Raw genomic sequence first — 20911 nt, 5'->3', positions numbered from 1 at the left:
CACAGGTGACTGGGCTCAGAGTTGAGATATAGTCACAGGGCTCACCCTCAGTTATAGACATTCGAGCACTGAATCACCCGGAACCCCTATGTCGGGAACAGAAAAATCACTCTAATCAGAACCAACCCAGCTGTACCAGAAATATGGATGTCACTGAAACTAGTTGGTCATTCTGTCACACTGAAGGATGGCAGTTAGTTTGTCACTGACTGATCACATTGCCCAGATATTTTTTGGGAAGCCCCAAATGGAGCCCAGTGGTTTGGTGGCACAGATTTTTGGCCACAGTTTCCGCCTGTGTGGCTGGACCACTGAACCTGGCTTTCCCTGGGCACAAGGAGAATCGGCCCCGTCAGAGCAGGGGGCCTCCCTCTCCTCAAGGCCAGAGGGGCATGTCCTGTTTTCCACTGGTCATTTGGCTGCCATGTTTGTACCTTCCAGTGGCCTGGAGGACACTGAAACCCACACGGAAGCCCTTACTAAATTAACCCAGCAAGCCCTACCTGACAGCCAGTAAGGGAAAAGCCTGCCCTTACTAAACACCAAAATATCTCTAATGAGAAAAGCTGTCCCCCAACATAGGATCACCTGAGCATTATCACTGCCTCGCAAGGAGGCACCCAGGCCATCATCCAAACAGAAGGCTGGGCATTTATACCTGAGAAATCTGCTAATGTACCATCTCTATTAAATCACATAAAGAAACAACTAAATATCCTGAGTTAGCCAACCCCCAACCTAGAGGACCTAATAAATCAATGATTCAGGTCATGGGGCTCTTAATTTTAAAAATCACAACTTATTTTGGGAATCATTATCTTCCTCTGTGTTTTTTCTTGCCTATGTCTAAACTGTTGTTGTGGCACCTGCCTCCAGTGTGGCCAGAGTCACCCAACAGTCCACCTCCCTGCTAGTAAAACTCTTGCAGACTGCTCAAGGCACACTGCAAAAAAGGGCTACCTGTAATTACAGGAGCCAGCCCCAAGACGCAGAGCATTGGAGGAGGTCATCCAGAGGGTATGACCGCCCTTTGATCCTGGAGCTGGACCCAGGCATCTGGAGGCTCCTCCCCTCTCCCCCGTCCTTGATCTCAAGGCTTATTCGTGCACTCTACCTGCCTACCTGCCCTAAAAGCTGCCTCAGGAACACAGACTTGAGACAGTAATGTGTTGTTGAGACCATCCGGACATGCAGGACTGGATATACCATCTGGTAGACATGACTGAACCCGATTAAGGCCTCTGTATAAACTTTTAGGATTCTGACAGGAGGGTGTGAAGATCTGCTCCTTGCGCAGCCCCCCAAGGACGAGCCTCATGGGCAAGTCCCCTGGCTTCTTAAAACTGCCACCTACCGATCTGGCGGGCACTGCCTCTTTCTTGGGTCTGTTCTTGCTCCCCATGCCCAGGGTCCAATTTCAGATTTCACCCAGGAAACTCCCAAGGTCAGGAACCACCAGGGTGCAAGAAGAGGTTGTCGCCAGAAGAAGCCACCGGCCACTGGGCGCTGCTGGCCGCCCTGCCCTGAAGAGCTGAGCGCTGGAGATGCAGAGCACTGGAGATGCTGCTGGAAGAGCGGCTCCGCGCAGACGCCTGAGCGGAAACCCGCGCATGCGCCTGTGCAGCCGCCGGCCAAGCCCCCGACAAACGGAAGCAGGCCTGTTTTCCTCCTACGGTGTCTCTCTTGCCCCCTCTACTGACAAAGCTTAAGAGCATGGCCCGCCGGCAAAGGACACATTGAAAGGACCCAGATCGGTTCACAGGCTGGGCAGTGAACGGAAACCTTGGTCAGGAGACCAGCTCAGCGAGTCTTCAGGGAGAGAGTAAAGCCAAATAAAAAAACCATCACAGATCCTTCAGGAAAGACCTACAACCCTAGATTGAAACAAAACACGTGGCTGCACAGAAAAGAAAGCAGAGGGCGAGAGACAGGTGAGAGGTCTGATGACTGTGCTGTCCTTCGAGTAGCCGGGATGCATCCCCGTCCTTTGATTCTAGGAGACTCCTCTGTCTGTTTTTTGTTTGTTTGTTTGTTTGTTTTATATATATATATATACACACATCGATATTTATTAGCAATTTTCCTCTCAGAGGCACAGCAAGTATGGGATGGAATGCGATTTGCTCATTCCTTCATGTGGGAGACCCAATCCTGCTTTCAAACCACCCCTTCAAGTGCACACAATGTCTAAGATCAAAGGTAATTAAACAAACATGGCACTTACTGATACATTAATCAGAGAAACACTGGGCACACAATTCATGTGGTGACTTGAGAGCTGCAAATAGTCATCAAAGCATCAGGAGACCAGCAACATCCCCGTGGGATTTAGCCTTCCTATGCGAGTCACCACCCAGAACTCACATCACCCACTGTGGATCAACACTTGGTCACATCCATGCCCTAACTTGGAACGGAACGAGGGGTTCCAGGTACCCAGAATTTGGATGAGCAGTCGAGAAAGCGGACAGCTCAGCATCATTAACCATGTTGGGGTGGCAACATACGCACACAGGGAACTGCCAGGTGCCAGACACTTTTGTCAGTTTAAACTAGCTGGAACTGGCTTTAAGCCCTGCAGCAAAGTCGTCCAGGCCAGCAATAATAGGTCACTGAATTAAAATCTCAGTTAATCATTTTATCATTGCCAGGGCCTTGTAATAGATTACAGTTGTTTGCACCTGTGGTATTCTTACCCTGTCGAGTTTTCAGAAGCACTCTTCCTTAGGGACAAATACTATCATTAAACAAGTTAAAATCCTTTTTCCTTAGAGTCATTACTGCTCTCTAAGTGGTGTCGCTAGATTTCATCTGGGTCCTGTTGTTCATTTTCCCTGGACGTTTCCTCAGATTCCTCATTAGTATTAAGTTCTTGTAAAACCTATCAATTGATATTTTAGAGCAAGGCTATAAAGACTTCCTCGTTAGTCTCATATTTAATTTTATTGAATGTACTGTCATGCAGGCGATTAGTAAAATCCATCTGATCTAATAATTTGGGCAGGTTTTCTACCATCATTCTCATAAACAGTGAGACACAGTCTCACTGCTGTCTAATCATTCACCCACATAATGCTTCGATGGAGAGCTGTTCCTGCTGCAGCTTGTCTTGTAGGTTCTTGGATGAAGATGCTCTAGCCATCTTTTAATTTTTAATTTTAATTTAACTTTGTTTTCTCAACATCTGATTTTTCTTTTCACCAAATTCCTTCTGTCTCATGCACGAAGTCCATCTTTTCTCCTGGTGTTTCTCATTACAGAACAGCCTTGTTCACACGATCACAATCCATTTTCATCTTAATGTACTCCTTACAAGCTTCATGGTGTATGTGTGCTTCTCTATTCTGTTCCAGCTGGTGATTCCCTTTCATTGTCCCCCAGGATCCTATGTCTTGTTGGGACAGACATTTCTTCCATTTCTAATGACATTTCTAATGACAATCCCCTTAGTTGCGGGGCAGGCATCAATTACCCCCCACCCCTTTCTCACTAGGCCTGAGACCACCATAATAGGAGAGAAACACACACAGACGCTGCAGACTGGATCAGTGATTCCCGAAGCATGCTTGTTAAAAATGCAGACTCCTGGGTCCCACCCAGCCCTCCAGAATGCCGCCTACAATCTGCATTTTAACAATCTCTCCAGGGGATTTTTTTTTTTAAGATTTTATTTATTTATTTATTTATTTATTTATTTGGGAGAGAGAGAGAACAAGCAAGGGAAGTGTCAAGCAGAGGGAGAAGGAGAAACAGCCTCCCTGCTGAGCAGAAACTTGACGTGGGGCTCAATCCCAGGACCCTGGGATCATGACCTGAGCCAAAGGCAGACCCTTCACCAACTGAGCTACCCAGGCGCCCGCCCCTCTCCATGTGATTTTTATGCACCCTTAAGTTGAGCTGCCAGGGAGGAAGACCTCCCCAGATGGGTATCCTGTTCTAAAAGTGGAAGGCGCTGGTCTAAAGTTAGAAACAACCTTCTACAAAGTTTCTCAAGACCCTGATGCTTCCAGCAAGTATTACCTCCGCCCACAGAAATAAAGATCAAAAGTCCCCTTCTGAGGATCTCTGCCCTTAGGTGTCATAGCCATGTTTCAGAGTTCATCTCTGGAACTTAACGCTGGTTCCCATAAACAGTGAGGTCCTTCTAGCCGGACTAAGAAGCAAACTGACATGAGACATGTTAATAGGAGAAAATCAAATTTAATAGTGTCTGTAAGAGGAATCCACATAGGCATGGAAATTCCAAAGACAGTCAGGCAAAATGAGGTCTATATGTCATCCTGAACTAGGAAGAAGGGGTAGGGGTCTGCGATTTCAGATGAAAGGAATGGAGGGTGATTAGAAAATGAACAGATGTTTGGTAATCAGATGTTTGCAACACTATACAGGTGGGTCACTCAGATAAAATTTACCCTTTGCTCAACACCTTTATTCTAGGAAAGACCCCGAATTTTCAAATCTTCTTCTAGTTAAGGGAGGGGCAAAAGTTTCTCTTGAGGCCATAGGGTCTTGATTGCCTTGAGCTTAGAATAATCTTCATGCCAAAGTGGTCTATCTTGGGTAGCCTGCCCTCAGCCCCTACCTACTCCACCATAGGAACACAGGGGCAACATTAAAATTTGAGGACACATGATTGAAAGGGCCGTAGCAGTGGCCCACCAAATTCACATTTCAAATTCAGAGAACAACTGGAGTCACTGGAGCTGGCCAAGGAGCCTCACCACGCTTGCAGAAAGCACCATTTCATGAGATGAACATCGTTCATTTCATGAGAACTGGCCATGAACCCAACAGCCCACCTCATTCCCTGGGTTATCTAAGAGGAAGACTGGCTCTGTGAAGGAGGGAGAACACTTGACTTGTCCATCTGTGGTCCTCCAACACTGAGGGGCCTCCAACCACATCCCTCCATGGGTCGTGGTAAGGTGATTGTCTGAACAATTGCCAAGACCACGTGTCATCACTAGGGCCTGGAGAAGGGAGAAGGTAATTGCAGAGGGAAGAGAAAGAGTACTTGGATATGGCATAGAGCAGCAGACATTGTTACTACTGGCATCGGGAGGATAAAGGAATATCCTGAGAAAAGAGTGGAAACCAAATTAGTAGCAGGGCTTGAAACTGTTAAACCAGTAACTGAAGACTGTCTTAGGGCAGGAGCTGAAGAAGGGGAGAAATGGGTCCAGCCTGAGCTCCATCTCTCAATGGCAGGGGACTCATGACAAAACAGCAGCACTTGGGGGCACGTGTGTGGCTCAGTCAGTTGGACGTCCAACTCTTGATTTCAGCTCTGCTCGTGATGTTGCAGTCATGAAATTGAGCCCATGTTAGGCTCCACACTCAGTGTGGAGTCGGCTTGAGATTCTCTCTCTCTCTCTCTATCCCTCTTTGCTCCTCCTCCCACTTGTGCTCTCTCTCTCCCTCAAAATAAATAAATACAATCTTTAAAAACAAAACAGAGAGGGGCACCCGGGTGGCTCAGTGGATTAAGCCACTGCCTTTGGCTCAGGTCATGATCTCAGCGTTCTGGGATCAAGCCCCGTGTCGGGCTCTCTGCTCAGCGAGGAGCCTGCTTCCCCCCCGCCCCCTCTGTCTCTCTGCCTACTTGTGATCTCTCTCTGTCAAATAAATAAATAAAATCTTAAAAAAAAAAAAAAAAAAAAAAAAAACAGAGGCACCTGGATGGCTCAGTCAGTTAAGCATCTGCCTTTAGGTCAGATCATGATCTCGGGGTCCTGGATTGAGCCCTGCATTGGGCTCCCTGCTCAGCGGGTAGCCTGCTTCTCCCTCTCTTCCCCTAATGCTCTCTCTTGCTATCTCTATCACTATCTCTGTCTCCTTCTTTCTCAAATAAATAAAGTCTTTAAAACAAACAAAACCAGCAGTGCTTGCAGGCCTGCCAAGCAAAAGAACCTATGGAAGTTTGGCACTAGAGAGAGAAAAACAAGAGAAGGGTTCAACCTCCCCCTCCACTAATGTGGGCCTACCCACAAATGAGGGTAAACTGTAATCAGCCAAAACTGAGGAAGTTCACATGGCTGGTCTCCAATGACAGGGGCATAACTGACTGATGGTCCCAGCACAACACTCCGCAATCTGTTACTGTGTTCCATGGCTCACATCAAAGCCAGGCTTCCCTCAGGCCACTCCCACCCAATTACTGGGTGCAGCAAGGATAGTAAATTGGGGCTCATTCTTTTGATATGAGGGAATCCCCTGGTGGGTGGCCTTGGGTAGAGGACTCTCCAGTGGCCTTGCTGAGCTTTTCTTAGAACTGGACTGACACCAAAGATACCTCCACCCTGTCTTACTCCCTCCCATCTCTCCTCTGGTCAGGTCAGACTTGTGTCACAGTCTGCCAGCTCTTCCAGCCTTCTGCAGAGCTCTCCCCATTGTCTCTCAGGACTTTTCCCCCTCGTACATGTCTTCTTCCTATCTCAAGAGCCCATGCTAACACGCATGAGTTTGCTCTTTTGGCAACAGTCTCAAAATAGGTTTCTTCCCCACCCCAACACTGGTGCAGAAGAGCAGGGGAGAAGGAGGGGCATGGATGTGCAACAGACAAGCCACCTGTCAAAGAAAAATTGCACCAGAGTTCAACAGGGAAGGACGACTTTATTCAAGACTATTGCAATAGAGGAGAGAGAGATTGAACTCCACTTCAAGTACAACAGGGGCATGTAGGGATTTCTAGGCAATGGGCAGGATGAGGAATTGGATGGAAAACTACTAAGAAGAACTTGGTTAAGAAGCAAGGGCAGGGGGGAGCAATGTGATTGGATACCAAGAGTGGGGGGCTTCTCAATAAACCAGTTAAATAGGATTCTTTGCTAAAACTGACTGGGCAGGCGAAAGACAGACCCAGGATGACACCTCATTGAAAAGAGGGCGCAGAGGAGCCTGACTGAAGTGCGGGCAAGGGGGGAGTCCTTGCCTCACCCTGAACCAAAACTCCAGCCCACCAGCCAGCCTATTCTGGAGGGTTGGCTGGGGAGGGGGCTTGGAATTGAATGTCAATTGAAGTTTAAAACAAACAGGATGGGGCACCTGGGTGTCTCAGTGGGTTAAGCCTCTGCCTTTGGCTCAGGTCATGATCTCAGGGTCCTGGGATCGAGCCCCACATCAGGCTCTCTGCTCGGCGGGGAGCCTGCTTCCCCCTCTCTCTCTGCCTGCCTCTCTGCCTATTTGTGATTTCTGCCAAATAAATAAATGAAATATTTTTAAAACATTTAAAACAAACAGGACTGGGTCTGAACCAAAACGAAATGGTTTTCATAACTGATAGCTATTGCAAAGTTTCAGAATTGGACTGGGAATTGTTACAGGAGCCAGCCCTTTGTCCCCATGGGTCAGAGCACAGCTGGTAGCACCACCAGACACAGCGGGCGCTCAAGAAACAAGATTGAAAGAAATCCGAGCATGGCCTGAGCAGGCTCCTCAGGAAAGCGTTTCCTGTGTGGCAGGAAGAATAATGTCCCCTAATATGTTTGATGACTGCTGCAAGCTGCTGGACACAGCAGCAAGGAGAAACAGGTTTCAGGAGCTCTGAGAACGAGCGCCATCTAGTGGACAGAGTGCATAAACACAGAACCCAGATAAAAGGTGAGCTTGCAGGGCCAGCAGAGGCTCCAAAGGCTTGAAGGGACAGTAACTGGCCCACCTGAAGAGTGCTCATGCCTCCTACAGCACTTCCCCCACAGGCATAAAACGCTCCACCCCACAAAGGCTCTGGGAAATCGGTGATCCCCCAGATCCTAGGAAGAAAGCTTGAACCCAGGAACCAGCCAAAGAGTGGGGTGTGGAAGGGGTGGGGCGGGGGGGGGGTGTCTGAGTGAAAGATGCAGCTTCACTTGCCCTGATGGGGGCGCCACAGACAGAGCCGGAAACTCCTGAGAAATGGGGCTGAGGAATGGGGATGAGGAACCGCACAGCCAGGTGTGACCACCACAACCCAGGATGCCGCAGGCATGGGCCCTGGGACAGCACCTCCAGGCAGGGCAGCGCAAACAAAGGGAGTGAAACACACCTTCCTGAGTATGTCCTTGAGCACACTCTCCGAAACTTACCTTCATAGTGGAGTCAGCACATCCATGCAAATCGGCATCAAATTTAGGTTCCAAACTGCAATTGGATTCTGATGCTTTAAGTGAAATGGGGATAATAATAGCACCTGCCTCCGGTCGGGGGGGTGGGGGCCTAAATGAGATAGTCAGTCCTGTTCCAACACTTATTTTGAAAACGGAAATTGGACCGGATGCAATTGATGTAATAGGGGGACATTAGAGTCTTACCCAAGCTGCATATTTGATTAGGCAACTCATCCACCTAAAGTACTAGGTGAACTCAGGAAACCGCACTTGACTGAATCAAGCTGCATGGGAGCACACAGACCTAGCACACACCCCACACATCTGCCAGCGACCCCTGCAGACCAGGTGTCCTGAGCCTCATGCAGCTGCATCTGTGCTCCAGCTGTCCACCTGACTGCAGGGAACTCTCCTTCCACCTCTTCACAAGAACCCACACACTTGCTTCCACAATCTAACCTCAGGTCTGTGACAAAGGAAAAAGCCCTGTCATAGTATTTATTTCTTAATCATTTAACATGTGTAAAACTATGCTACCATTTTCTTTTTTTTTTTTTTTTTTTTAAAGATTTTATTTATTTATTTGACAGAGAGAGATCACAGTAGACAGAGAGGCAGGCAGAGAGAGAGAGAGGGAAGCAGGCTCCCCGCTGAGCAGAGAGCCCGATGCGGGACTCAGTCCCAGGACCCTGAGATCATGACCTGAGCTGAAGGCAGCGGCTTAACCCACTGAGCCACCCAGGCGCACTATGCTACCATTTTCATTAAACTTTTTATTTGCATTGTGTCACTGGCAACGTTTTTTTTTTTTTAATTATTTAAGACCTTTATTAATGGGTGCTTGCCGTTTGTTGACTTTTTTGAAAAAAATCAAGTTTTAAACTTTTATTACAAATTAAAAATGAGGTTCTTAAAAATCTCAACTTGACCAGATATGAAACAATTTAAAAACCTTTAAAGGTGTATTGAGAAAAACCAGGCTTTTTTTTTTTTTTTCTTAAAAAACACGTTTGTCATTACCAAAAAGAGACGTCTTTAGGTAAAAATAATAAAAACCCCATGCTGCATAGATAATGCAGATAGTTCTATTTATCTGGTCAATGGGCAAAAAGCAAGCACTTAAGGTCTTCAGCTCCAATCTTTTGTTCATTTCTTATTGCTGGAATTTCATCTTCATTTCTTCGTGTTGGATGACTAAACCGGATGATGGTAGAGATGGTAAGCCGGCATTTACTCAGCCCCGCCCTGCTCAGCCTCGGGAGAGGACGAATCCTCAGCTGGTTGATCGGCCGCTTTTGTCTCTTTGCCTTCTTGTGGTTTAGGGTTTTCTGGGCGTCTGCGTCGGTAATTGAAGTTGCGGCGGTACCGACGTTGAGGTGGCTGCTGACCCTGGGTCTCATCTCCTTGATTTTCCTTATCTTCCTCGTTGCCATCTTCTCTAGGTTGTCTTTGCCGAGGAGGAACCCTGCAGAATCGTTGTCTATAACCCCGATACATATTTTGTCTCACTGGTCTACCTTGTTCTCCTGCACCCTGGTTGTCAGCACCTTCCATCACTTCTCCCTGCACAGGAGGGTTGGAATACTGTGGTCGACGCCCATAGGATCTCCTCATGTAGTAAGGTGGGAACCGTCGCCTGCGGTAGGGCCGGCACTGTTGGGCCTGGCCTTCGGAAGCACTTTCCGATCCCTCGTTCTTTTCCCCACTCTCACTATTCTGGTAATTTTGCTGGTAATTGCGTGGAGGACCCCTGCGACGTGGATAGCGTCTATAATGGTTACGGTCTGCTGCATATTTACTGCCTTGTACTGGAACTCCACCAGGGCCTGTCACATTTGCTGCCTCCGCACCCTTTTCTCCTTCAACAACATCAAACTCCACAGTCTCTCCATCTCCTACACTGCGAAGGTACTTCCTGGGGTTATTCTTCTTTATGGCAGTCTGGTGTACAAATACATCTTCCTTGGTGTCATTCCTGTTGATGAAACCATATCCGTTTCTTACATTGAACCATTTTACTGTTCCCAAAACCTTCGTTGCGATGACCTTCTTGTCCCCTCCGGCAGGCGCCGCCAATGTGAGGCCGCCCGGGCCGCCGCTCCCTGCGCCGCTGCCGGTGGTGCCGGGCTTGGTGTCCGCAGCGCTGAGGGCGGGGGCGGCGGGCGGCTGCTGGGTCTCGGCCTCGCTGCTCATGGTTGCCGTGATGGTGACTGGGGCCGGCTGCGGCAGCTACGGCTCCTCCCGGGGTGTGATGGTCACTGGCAACGTTTTTGAGTCTGTGTCCCAAGCCCCACTTCCCATAAGCCCTGTGCCTGTGGTTTTGCTGGGTGTTGTGATTTTTAGTAACTAGGAAGTTATGTTATAGAACTGAGTGCGTAAGTAAAACACCCAGCTGTTGTTATGATCATAGTAACAATTATTATTGAAACTCCGATGCTTGAATAACACTGGCCCCCCTTTTTTTTTTCAAAGTTCTTTCCCAATTATGGATTGACTTCATCCTCATGCTTTGCTTGTGGGTTATTTTTCTGATTATACATAAAAGAAAACACAAACCCAGAGAAGTGACTTGCCCGAAATCACACCACCAAGTCCTAGCTGAAAAAGACCTATTCCTTGTCTTCAAATTTCTTAAGGAAAAAAAAAAAATGTGCAGATACTACTTGTAAAACCTACATTCAAATGTTGTAAAGCAAAATGTACATCAGAGCAGGGCCATTTGGGAGTCAAAGGTGGCTACGAGAAAGGGCAGTTCATCACAAAGAACCCTTGAAGAGGAGACTTGGGAATATGGAAAAAGTGGGTAGAAGGAGGAAAACTGCAGCATGGAGACAAATCAGTGGATAGCAAGGGTCTCAAACTCAAATGCCAACAGGGGCCATGCACAAAACAGAAATGGATTAAATGCTCCAGGTATAAATGGTAGAGAAGGGTGGGGACTGCAGTGACTCAGGTCTCACCGGAGGAGTAGCCTCTGGGAATTGCTGACCAATTTGTGCCATGCCTACGGAGTGGATCCAACATCTGATTTTTTTAGGAGAAGCAAAAAAACTGATTTTATATGACAATTTTGGGTTGGGATTTTTTTTTTTTTCCATTTTCATTGTGGTTTTCTAAACATTGGCAACCAATTCAAGTATTCTAGAATCCTCTTCAGGCCAAAGTCACACATGTATAGATATGGCCGTACAGATATGCCAGTATTCAACCTCTGATGAGAGATGAGGCTCAGGGCTTGGGGCCAAGCAAAGAACTCTGAACGATGATGGACACAAAATATGTTATTTATTGTCAATTTCTGCAAAGACACATTTAAGCAACAAAATATACATTTGTCGACCTTTTAGAATTTGTTTTATACATTAACAAATACAATGTGCTACCATAGCAATAAATTAAATGTACATTATTTACATTACATAGGCAGTCGGGGTCTACGAATCACCTCCTCAAGAAGAGGAAAGAAAGAAAAGTCATCAGCACACGGATCACCATTTCCGAGCTACACATCTTAAGTTCTATCACACAAAGGGATCTCTTCACACTAGAACATCAGCACTCCCCGGGCTGGAGTGTAGAAGGGAAATGCCCATGACGGGAGCGCTGGCATACATGCTAAGGAGCGGGAAGGAGGAACTGACCGTTCCAAGTGGAAATATTACAAAATCAAAGATGATGGCCTTTCAATTCCAGTCTTCCAGCCAAACACCCTCTCCTCAGTGCCACTAAGGCACAGGACAGAGCCATTGTCCCAACAGCCTCTCACTAGGCAGGGCTCTACCATCCTTGGCCCTGGTAGGGGTGGTCTCCTTTCTCCCAAGGGGCAGATGGTCTGACTGAAAGGAGGGAGATATAGTGTTGGGGTGGGTGAGGGGCGGTAGTAAAACAGACAGCAGAGCTTTTAATGTTCCTTGGCAGACTTGACAGACTCCACTGACCCACTCTCACCTTGGAGAAAGGGAGCTAGAGTTCTGGGGAGGAGTAATGGGTCCCCTGCCAGCCACCTACCTGACCCTGGCCGTTCCCCAATAACAACCTGTCTCTGTTGACTCAGAATCAAATGAGGAAGGTAGTGTTTGTATTGGCACCTTAACCAGTCAGTGTAAGAAAGTGACTCTGGCTCTCGTCCCACCTCAGCACAGGAGCCTATATTTTATTAACGACCCTTGTTTAAAGATCAGGGAGAAGAGTTTTCTTTAACCACTTTTCTTCTGAACTTGAGATGGGGAAACTGAGGGCTTGCTAACTGCTCTCTTCCCTGGCCTCCACCCCCATTACAGACCAGAGCTGAAGAACTGAGATTACCAGGAATGGTCCACTAAAATCTTTCTTTGCTCAAGCTGCACCCAAAACCCCAGCCCCCTCCCTGGAAAACTGAGCACATAAAATGAAGAGACTGACATCCCACATTGACCACAGACAGCTCCCAACCAATGCCGAGGTACTAGCTGGCCAGGTCCTCCGAAACTCAGGACCCCAGCAAGCGCAGCCACCAGTTCTACCGACCATGTAGGTGGAGCTGAAGAACAGGCTGGGCTGTGGGCTCCAATCCCAGCTTTGCCACTCGTTGGCTGTGCAACCCCCAGTGAGCCATGTCCCCTCACTGAGCCCAAGGTTTCTCAGCAGGATGAGAGTATGGATGGATTAGATGTCAGTAGAGGCCTGGAAGCCTTAGACATCGAGATGATACAAGGCTTTGTATTTCAACAAGGCTGAAACCATACAACAGTTTTCACTCATTTTTCATTCATTCGTTCATTTCCCTTCATTAGAAACTCTAGCTCCAACCTTCTCTCTCAAGCTCATTCTGCATCTGTAGTTAATTAAGTAAGAATCACTGAGCAGAGGCATCTGGGTGCCCTGCAAAGCCTGACCAATACAGCTTCTTCCATGAGTCAGGCCCTTCCCAGAGGCAGAGACATGTCCAGGAAACACTTCTTCTGTGTCCAGATCACAAGCAGAGTGCCTCAAATACCAGCATGAGCACCGTCAGGATGAGTCTGGTCCCAGGGACCAAGGAGACTTGAGCAAATCTTTGAGCCCCAAGATTGGGCGCAGCAATAAAAGGAAACTTTGGGCCAGAGCAGATGCAAGAGGATATGGGGGAAGCAGCCTTCATGAACCCAAGCTATCCACCCCATGGTCCAGAGGGGTGACATAAGACTGCCCACTCCCTGTCCTCCTCCTCCCCCTCAGCCCTAGGACCTCAGGGGTGCTCATGTGTACTCTAGGAGCCATAGATGGGCTGGGCTTTCTAAAGAAGGTAAAACAGGACCCAGAGAGAGGGACATTTCAGATTCTGCCCAGTGCACCCTCCAGTAGCTAAGAGCAGGTAGAGACCACTTCTCAGGTCTGTTTTGTAGGGAGCATGTCTGTGCCTCCCGGTGTCCCTGGACACTCTCAGCCATCCTGGCTCAGAGGCGGGGACACAGCCCTCCCAGCGGGTGGGGGCTGCAGAAGGAGCAGCCGGAGCAGCAAAGGAAAGCAGGTATGAGGTTCCCAATGCAGGTATGAGAACAGGGTGGGGATAACCAGGAAACTCCAGAGGACCTCCAGACCACAACACAACACAACCACCAAGCAGCTGTAAATACCAGCTACCTGAGAGGCAAGCCAGAACCTGGACTAGTTGGGCTTTTGTTATTGTTGTTGTTGTTGTTTCTTTTAAATGCAGTTTGACCTTTCAAGTTCCTTCAGCAAGCCAGCCAACAGAACATTGCCAGAATCCGCAGACCTCATTCCAGCAGTGGGTGCTGCTACAGTGATTTTTAATAAAACCTAAACAGACGTTTGTTGACCTTCTCACTGGAAGAAATTTTACCAGACTAGTATTTTAAGTAAACACATATCCCAAATAGTGTGAGAGGACAGGTCCACCCAGCCTGCAAACAGGATCCCGCCATGTCCACACAAGTGAGAGACAAAGGATCAAGGTTTTGCTCTAATGGCAAAGCAATGGGGAAACTGTCACATCAGTCAAAAACAAGTATGACATTGACTTGGGATTGCTTTGACTTTGGAATAGGCCCAGATCCCAATGCAGATGAAACAGGTGGTAGAAATCTGTGTCACCTGCTCCCAGAAGCAGGGGCCCAGCCTAAGGCCCCGGGGCTATCCCGTGTCACAGGGCCCCACACACCCGAAGTGCCAGCACCCACAGAGCTCTGAAGAAGACCCCCCGCCTTACCCTCCACCAGGGGCCGGGCTGCAGAAGGACGGTTTCCACCCTGCAGACAAGGACGGTTGAGATGCAGAGAAAGGGGGAGCTTCTCCCAATAGTGAGCTGGCTCTGGCCAAGGGGGCAGGAGGCAGGCAGCCTCTGAGCTGCCTCCAGCTGGGACTCACGTCATAAAAATCCCGCCAACATGACCATCGCCTCCAGACCCACGGTTGAAGGGAATCAGAGGACCAATCAGGCCAAAGGGCACAGCAGCTAGAAAGAGCCCCAAGGTAGTTCTGGGCCCACCACAGACGCCAAGAGTAGAAATCCCAGAGGGATGTCGCTCCTTCCTCATGCCTACATGCTGCGTCCACACATCGACCGAGGTGTACAGGTCAGCACCCCACCTCACCTCCCCGGCTGTGACCTCAGCGGGGGGTTCAGGCAACTCTTCCACTAGCCTCCACCACCAGCAGGGGCCTAATCCCCACCCAGCCAAGGCCCCAGAGCACAGCTCGCCAGCTTGTTCTTCCTCAATTCCTTCCTGCTTGAGGGTTACCCATCCCTCCTTAGGGAAAACACCCATTCCAAGGGGAGAGACCCACCCGGGGCTTGTCCCACAGCAATGACGCGGGGCCACCTCCACACACACATAGTTCTGTCTCGCCTCTGCTGCCGGCACCCAGGACACACTGGCCACAGGACCAGAGGCAGTGCCAGGCCCGAAGTCAGCAGGTGGGCACGAAAGCAGCCCCCAGCACAGAAGCACAAGGTGTGGGAACAACACTGCTGATTCCTGTCACAACATCATGGAGGATGGCTACAAATCTTAGTTCCGCCACCACTAAATGGATTCACTGTGCCTGCCACGTCCAGGGCACAGGCTGCCCCCCTCCCCATGTTGCACTATGCTGATGGCCCCCATGCCCAACCTCACCACTCTCTGCCCCACTAGTCTCTGACCAAGTCCCCAGGGCCCAGATCCCCCCAAGCCCAACTCTTTCCTCTGTGCACAAAACAAGATGACGGATGGGCCAGACACATATCACATGGGCGGTCAGGAGCAGGAGGAGACTGGAGGGAGGAGGCCTTGTCCAGAGAAGGAGAGTGCTCACAGAGTGCCTTAGCTAGGGGACAGGCAGGGCGGTGGCCAGATCGGGACATGGAGACAGACGGCTGGTCTGGTGGGCAGGTGGCTGGTGGGGCAGCAGGGCTGTGACGGTCAGAGTCATGGTTGGCACCCCCAAACTGCTGGGCAAGGGCCTTCTCCAAGACAGAATCGGGGCTTCCCTGGAGGAGAGAAGGAGAGAGAGGATGACCAAACACGGCATAAGGAAGGGAAGGAGAACTTGTGCCTATGGCTTCAGCCCCCTGAAAGGGCTTGGGACATGAGGGGCCAAAGACAAGGGTGCCGGACATCAGGCAGCATGAGCAACTGGACATAAACACCGATGTGGTGAACAGAGCCAGGTGAAGGTGAATGTGAGAATTCCCATGGTCTCTTCGGCTTTTTCACAGATGAGGTTTATACAAAGTGGCCCCCACTTGGCTCCAGCTGTGACTCAGCCCCCTCAGCAGGGAGAGGGCTGGGAAGGCAAATGGCTCTCTAGTAAATTTACCAGCAGGGGGGCGGGCCTTGGTGGGGACAAACTGGAACCAGGCCCGACTCTGCTGAAAACCACGCACTCCCGCAGTGGAGGAGCCTCCCTCGGGTCATCCCACACAATGTTGAGGGACTGGGACATCTCTGAACATGCAGAGAGGACACATTTCAGGCCAGAGCCCTGGCTGAAGATACAAGGAGGGAAAGGCTACCAAGAGCAAGGAGACAAGGGCACAAATGGAGGAATCCCTTGTCCAAGGGAGGAACGTGAGGTCTAGGCTATGGCCCGTCTGTCTCCTAGAAGCCGTCCCCTCCCAGGGCAGGGAGACTGGCTCAGTGAGTCTACAGATCATACCTGGCAACCCTTCCCACCTGCACCCGAGGCTCTCTGCTGTCTTCCTCCACCCAGACCCGGGCCCCATCCCAGAGGCTTCAGGGAGGAGGCGAGCGGTCTTCCCCAACTCAGGATCCCTTGGGTTAGTAGACCACGAGTACTCTGATCTCAACATGGACACATCTTCCCTCATGGCCACAGCACGACAAACACTTGACCCACCTTTGACAAGCGAAGGACTCCTCTTTCACATTAGTGACCCTGTTTCAAGAAAAACCCATACAAGAGTTTTAAATAACTAGACAACATAATCCCCACTGACTGAAGCTTCTGTGCGCTCAGCTCGCAGCTCTCAGGCGAGCTAAGGAAGGGACGTGAGGCCCCAGGAGCCAAGAGTTCCCAACTCACACCTGCATGTGTCTGAGGGTGTGATGCTAACACAGGAGGTGTGGCAGAGGTGGCCAGCACCCCTAGGCCATGTACCATGCATGGTACATGCCTATACCATGTGGGGACTGCGGCATCACCACCAGATCCGACCAGAACTTTCCTTCTCCCAGTGCGCTGTATGAGCCACCCCTTCCTCTGGCCCCCAGGAAAGACAGCTGGCTTTGGGAGGGGGTTGGAAGGTGGGATGAGGGAGGCTCCCTCCCACTCCCCCACCCCCTCCACCCCTACCCTCATGTCCCTAAGCCTTACCGCACTAGAGCTGGCGTGGCTGAGCTTATCAAAGCGGAATTTTAGGTTTGACCTCGGAGAGTTTCTGCTTTTGGGATCTAGGAAAAAGAGAAGTTTCCATGAAAGGTGGGCGGGTCTGCAGAGGTCACTAGGGCTGTTTGGGGGAGTGCAAGTGGGAGGGCCTCCTCTGTCCCCTAGGCACTCCAGGTGACCTGTAGCATTTTATCAGAGCCAACTCTCAAATCTTTAGAAATTTTTAGAAACGTGAGCTGTTTGGTAAACCCAGGAATTTTTTTAAATTAAATTACAGAAACTTATAATTCAATAAATGATATTCACCAAAGATAGTGAATACCCAAAAGGCCCCACTCCCTAATTATTGCACTGATTTTTACTGTTATCAGCTGTCGTTGGGTCACTTCTGTCCGTGGCCATCTGTCCGGCAGCGCACTGCGGGCCAGCGCTCAGCCGTGGTTGAGCCCTCCCAGGATGGAAAGCAGTGGATGCTCCAAAATCAGGGCTTGACCTACTGTTTCATTGTCTAGGCTTCAAATAATGAAGAAAATGTTAAAAAAAAATATACTGATGAGATCTGAAAAGGCGTCGGGTCTGCACCCATTACATTAGGACCAGTACAAACATGGGAGTCAGTTCTCATCTGGCCCTTAAGAATTGGGAGGTGATTCAGCAAAGAAGTGGCTGGCTGGCTTACATTCCTGACAAAAGAGCGATCGTCAGTCGTGTTAGAACTACACCTTGCTGGGGACGCCTGGGTGGCTCAGTCGGTTAAGCAGCTGCCTTTGGTTCAGGTCAGGATTCCAGGGTCCTGGGACTGAGCCCCACATCAGGTTTCCTGCTCAGTGGGAAGCCTGCTTCTCCCTCTCCCTCTGCCTGCTGCCTTCCCTGCTTGTGCTCGCTCGCTCTCTCTCTTTCTCTCTTGCTCTCTCAAATAAAGAAATAAAATCTTTAAAAAAAAAAATTACACCTTGTTGGTCCTCTGCAATTTTCAGTCATCCACACATAAAGAGGTTAGACAAAGAGCAATCAGAGTGCTTGGTGAGAATCATTTGGCAATATGAGATTTAGAATAATGAAGTCTAATGCAGCGTTACCTGTATCAGTACACAAGTGTGTGTGCACATGCACATGTGTGCCATGGGAAAGCTGGGCGTGGAACATGACCAGCACAGCCCTGGCAGGGGGAGCACTCGGCTTTCTGGCTTTCCTTTGCCTGGGGGAGTTTACAGGTCAGTACACTGCAGCCAGAGGCCACTAGCTTCCTTCTGGTGCTTTGGATGAGGGGCTCCAGCCAATACTGTGAGTACCTCTCATTCAGACCTGCCAATCCCCTCTCAGGACCCCAGGCACCCAGATGTGACATGACCGATGATGGGGGATCAGAGACCACAGATGCGGGACATCAGGCCTTCCCAGGGGATCCCCCCCCTCCGCTTGGCCCCATCTCTCCCCAGATGCAGCCAAGCAGCTTACAACAGGTTCCCAAAGGTCTGCAAACTGACCCCAGTCAGCGGGTCCCCAGCACAGCCTCCATGAGGCTGGCAGCAGGAGGCCAGGGGTTCAGTACTGCACGGGGAAAGGGCATGACAGCAGCCCATGTGTGGTGCAGGAAACCCAGGAGGGGGTCCTCCTATGCCCCGGGTGACCTTCAGCAAGTGGCAGACCCTCTCGAAACCTCCCACTACTCAGAACCTTCTTTGATTTGGTATTTATTTAATATCAAGTAGGAGCCAGGCTTGGTTACAGATTTTTTCATTCATTCCTTCAATATTTAATTACGTCTTATTAAAAATCACGGCATTTATATTAGAACAAGGAGTTCAGGTGTTTGGGGGTTTTACAGAAGGGGAGACTGAGGCTCAGAGAGGTGATCCTGTCCTTGCCCCAGCCAGAACTGGAAGCCAACCCTGCAGCCGCCTAGCACAGGGGCCCTGTGACAGGAATGGGCTCTCTCTATGCTTCTATCTTCAGACTCCAGTTTCTCAGCCTCAGCTGATGGATGTTTCGGGCCAGAAAATCCTTTCTTTGGTGGGGGCCTGCTCCATCCTTTGTCGATGTTTAGCGGCATTCCTGACCTCTACCCATCAGATGCAGGGCACTCTCCTCCCACAATCATGAAAAGCAGAAATATCTCCAGATGCTGTCAAATGCGCCCTCGGGAACAGGATGCCCCAGGTTGAGCACTATTAACTACACTATTGTTTTATTCCTGCCATTTAACCTAACCAACATTCAGGTTAACAGTTCTAAGTCTTTGATAACTGTGAGTTCATCTAATCTTCACACAACCAACCACAACGAGGTAGGAACTATTCTGCTCCCTCCAACCTTTGCTCGGGGAAACTGAAGCACAGAAAGGCTCAGTAACCTGCCTGGTGTCACCAGTAAGTCGCATATCAAGGATTTGAATCCAAACCCCACAGTCCTGCACCTGCCCCCACATGATGCTGCCCTCCTCGAGGGCCGGACAAGGCTCTGATTTCTGGGTGATGGTGCCCTACCATACCTATCATGCACGTCCCCTCCAGTGCCAACCCCTCCGCCCTCCCCAGAGCTGTTGCCTCATACTCTGTCTGACCACAGGGATCCCAGAAGCCCCAAGGGCCCAGATTCTTTGCTCTCCCTGAACCCCCACTACTGAGTGGAAGATTTTACCTCCTTGCTATCTCTTGCATCTACATCTTTCTCCGTTGCTCCAGACAGCCCCAACCCACAGCCCAGCCACCCTCACTGCCCACTGTGACCCCTCACTGATCTCCCTTCCTGCCTCCACTGCCCACCCACCCCGTCTACTCAGCCAGCTGCAGACACCTAGTCCAAATGGCACTTCAGTGGCTTCTCTTGCCAGCAGACAATACCCAAGTCCTTGCCAGGGTCTCCACAGCAGCCCCAGCCCAGCATCCTATCTGCCATCTCCTCTCATACCTGTCTCCTCTGCAAACTGCACCCCAAGGAACCACTCACGTTTCCCTCCAGCTGCAACACTCACCCCACTTTGTACCCTTGAACTTGTCATGGCCATCACTGCGGCCCAGGCACCCAGCATCAGGGATGGGGTGCAGCCAAAGAGCCTCCACTTTCAAATCCCAACTCCTCTACCCAATCACTGAGCTTCCAGAGCCTCGGTTGCCCCATGAGTAAGGAGATGATAAGAACACTCTGCGAATAGACAGAACGAGCTAGCAGAGCTTAAGGGCCTAACACTTGGGGGTTGGAGCGGAAACCAGGTGGTAGGGTATGGCTGGAGCTCAAGCCCATGGTCACAACACAGGCCCCGCCCCTCCAGCCCCAGGGCACACAGCCCCAGACCCCACTGACCTGTAGGACTCCGACTCATGATGATGGGGGTGGCTGCGGCCCCCAGGCTGGGGTTCTCGCTGCTCGGAGATGGGCTGTAGACAAACACCTCCTGCTTGAAGGGTGAGGTGGTGGACGGCTGGCTGCTCTGGGGAGAGAGGCTGGGTGAGTGAGGCCAGCTCCAGCCTCAGCGGCCCCACAGGGTGGCCTGTGCCATGGCAGGTCTGACACCGACACTGCCTCCCACATTCCGCATGAACCTGCTCTGTCTTTCTGCTGACCCCAGAAGTGCCCCTGATCCTCTCCTCTCTGGCCAGGAACCCCACAGCAGGGACCCCACTCAGTGTGGCCCCTGGCCCTCTGTTGTTATTCCTATGTCACTCCCAGGGAGAAGAAACAGCTGACTGGCCCATCTCTTTCTTGTTTCCATACCTTCCCTTCCCCGCCTCCCCCCACCCCCATCCCCAGAGCCTGGATGGGGCTCTACCCACAGCAGCTAGTTGAATGCACACAGCCGGAGTCTGGCTGGGCCCAGAGTGCCTCTCCCTGCTCCCCAGGGTTGGAGGGAGCCACACCTACCCCGCTGTCACACTCCTCCATGGCCTCCCCCTCCCCCGCCGTGCTGCTGAAGCTGCTGGTGCTGGAGGATGAGCGGGAGATGTTGGCTCGGCCATTCTCCTTCAACTTTATGAAGGGCCTGTGGGAACGGGAGCGGGACAGGCCTGGTCACTCACCGA

General features: G+C 50.4%; 2 protein-coding genes across 10 annotated transcripts in view; both read right to left on the bottom strand.

The window, feature by feature from the left end:
- Positions 1 to 9054: 9054 nt before the first annotated feature.
- LOC123389172 (Y-box-binding protein 1-like) lies at positions 9055 to 10292 on the bottom strand. Its single transcript, XM_045070201.1, has one exon. It carries the CDS (start codon positions 10275 to 10277, stop codon positions 9315 to 9317), a length of 963 nt encoding a protein of 320 aa, XP_044926136.1. The 5' UTR covers positions 10278 to 10292; the 3' UTR covers positions 9055 to 9314.
- A 1060-nt stretch (positions 10293 to 11352) lies between these two features.
- Positions 11353 to 20911, bottom strand: part of RAP1GAP2 (RAP1 GTPase activating protein 2) — a 206283-nt gene continuing 196724 nt past the window's right edge. For 7 of the 9 annotated variants that reach the window (XM_045070200.1, XM_013053481.2, XM_004746827.3 and 4 more), the window contains 5 exons: positions 20754 to 20871; positions 20196 to 20322; positions 16881 to 16957; positions 16404 to 16442; positions 11353 to 15534 (listed from right to left, as the gene is read on the bottom strand). In XM_045070200.1, the coding sequence (XP_044926135.1) occupies positions 16434 to 16442; positions 16881 to 16957; positions 20196 to 20322; positions 20754 to 20871 (331 nt within the window). In that variant the 3' untranslated portion in view covers positions 11353 to 15534; positions 16404 to 16433. The remainder of the gene's footprint in view (positions 15535 to 16403; positions 16443 to 16880; positions 16958 to 20195; positions 20323 to 20753; positions 20872 to 20911) is intronic. The other 2 variants (XR_006603739.1, XR_006603740.1) reach the window with 2 other exon arrangements.

Source organism: Mustela putorius, unplaced genomic scaffold, assembly GCF_011764305.1.
Source record: "Mustela putorius furo isolate JIRA1106 unplaced genomic scaffold, ASM1176430v1.1 tig00003962_pilon_pilon_pilon, whole genome shotgun sequence".
NCBI lineage: Eukaryota > Metazoa > Chordata > Mammalia > Carnivora > Mustelidae > Mustela > Mustela putorius.
The sequence above is the reverse complement of the archived record's forward strand: the minus strand, read 5'-3'. Positions and strand labels throughout refer to the sequence as shown.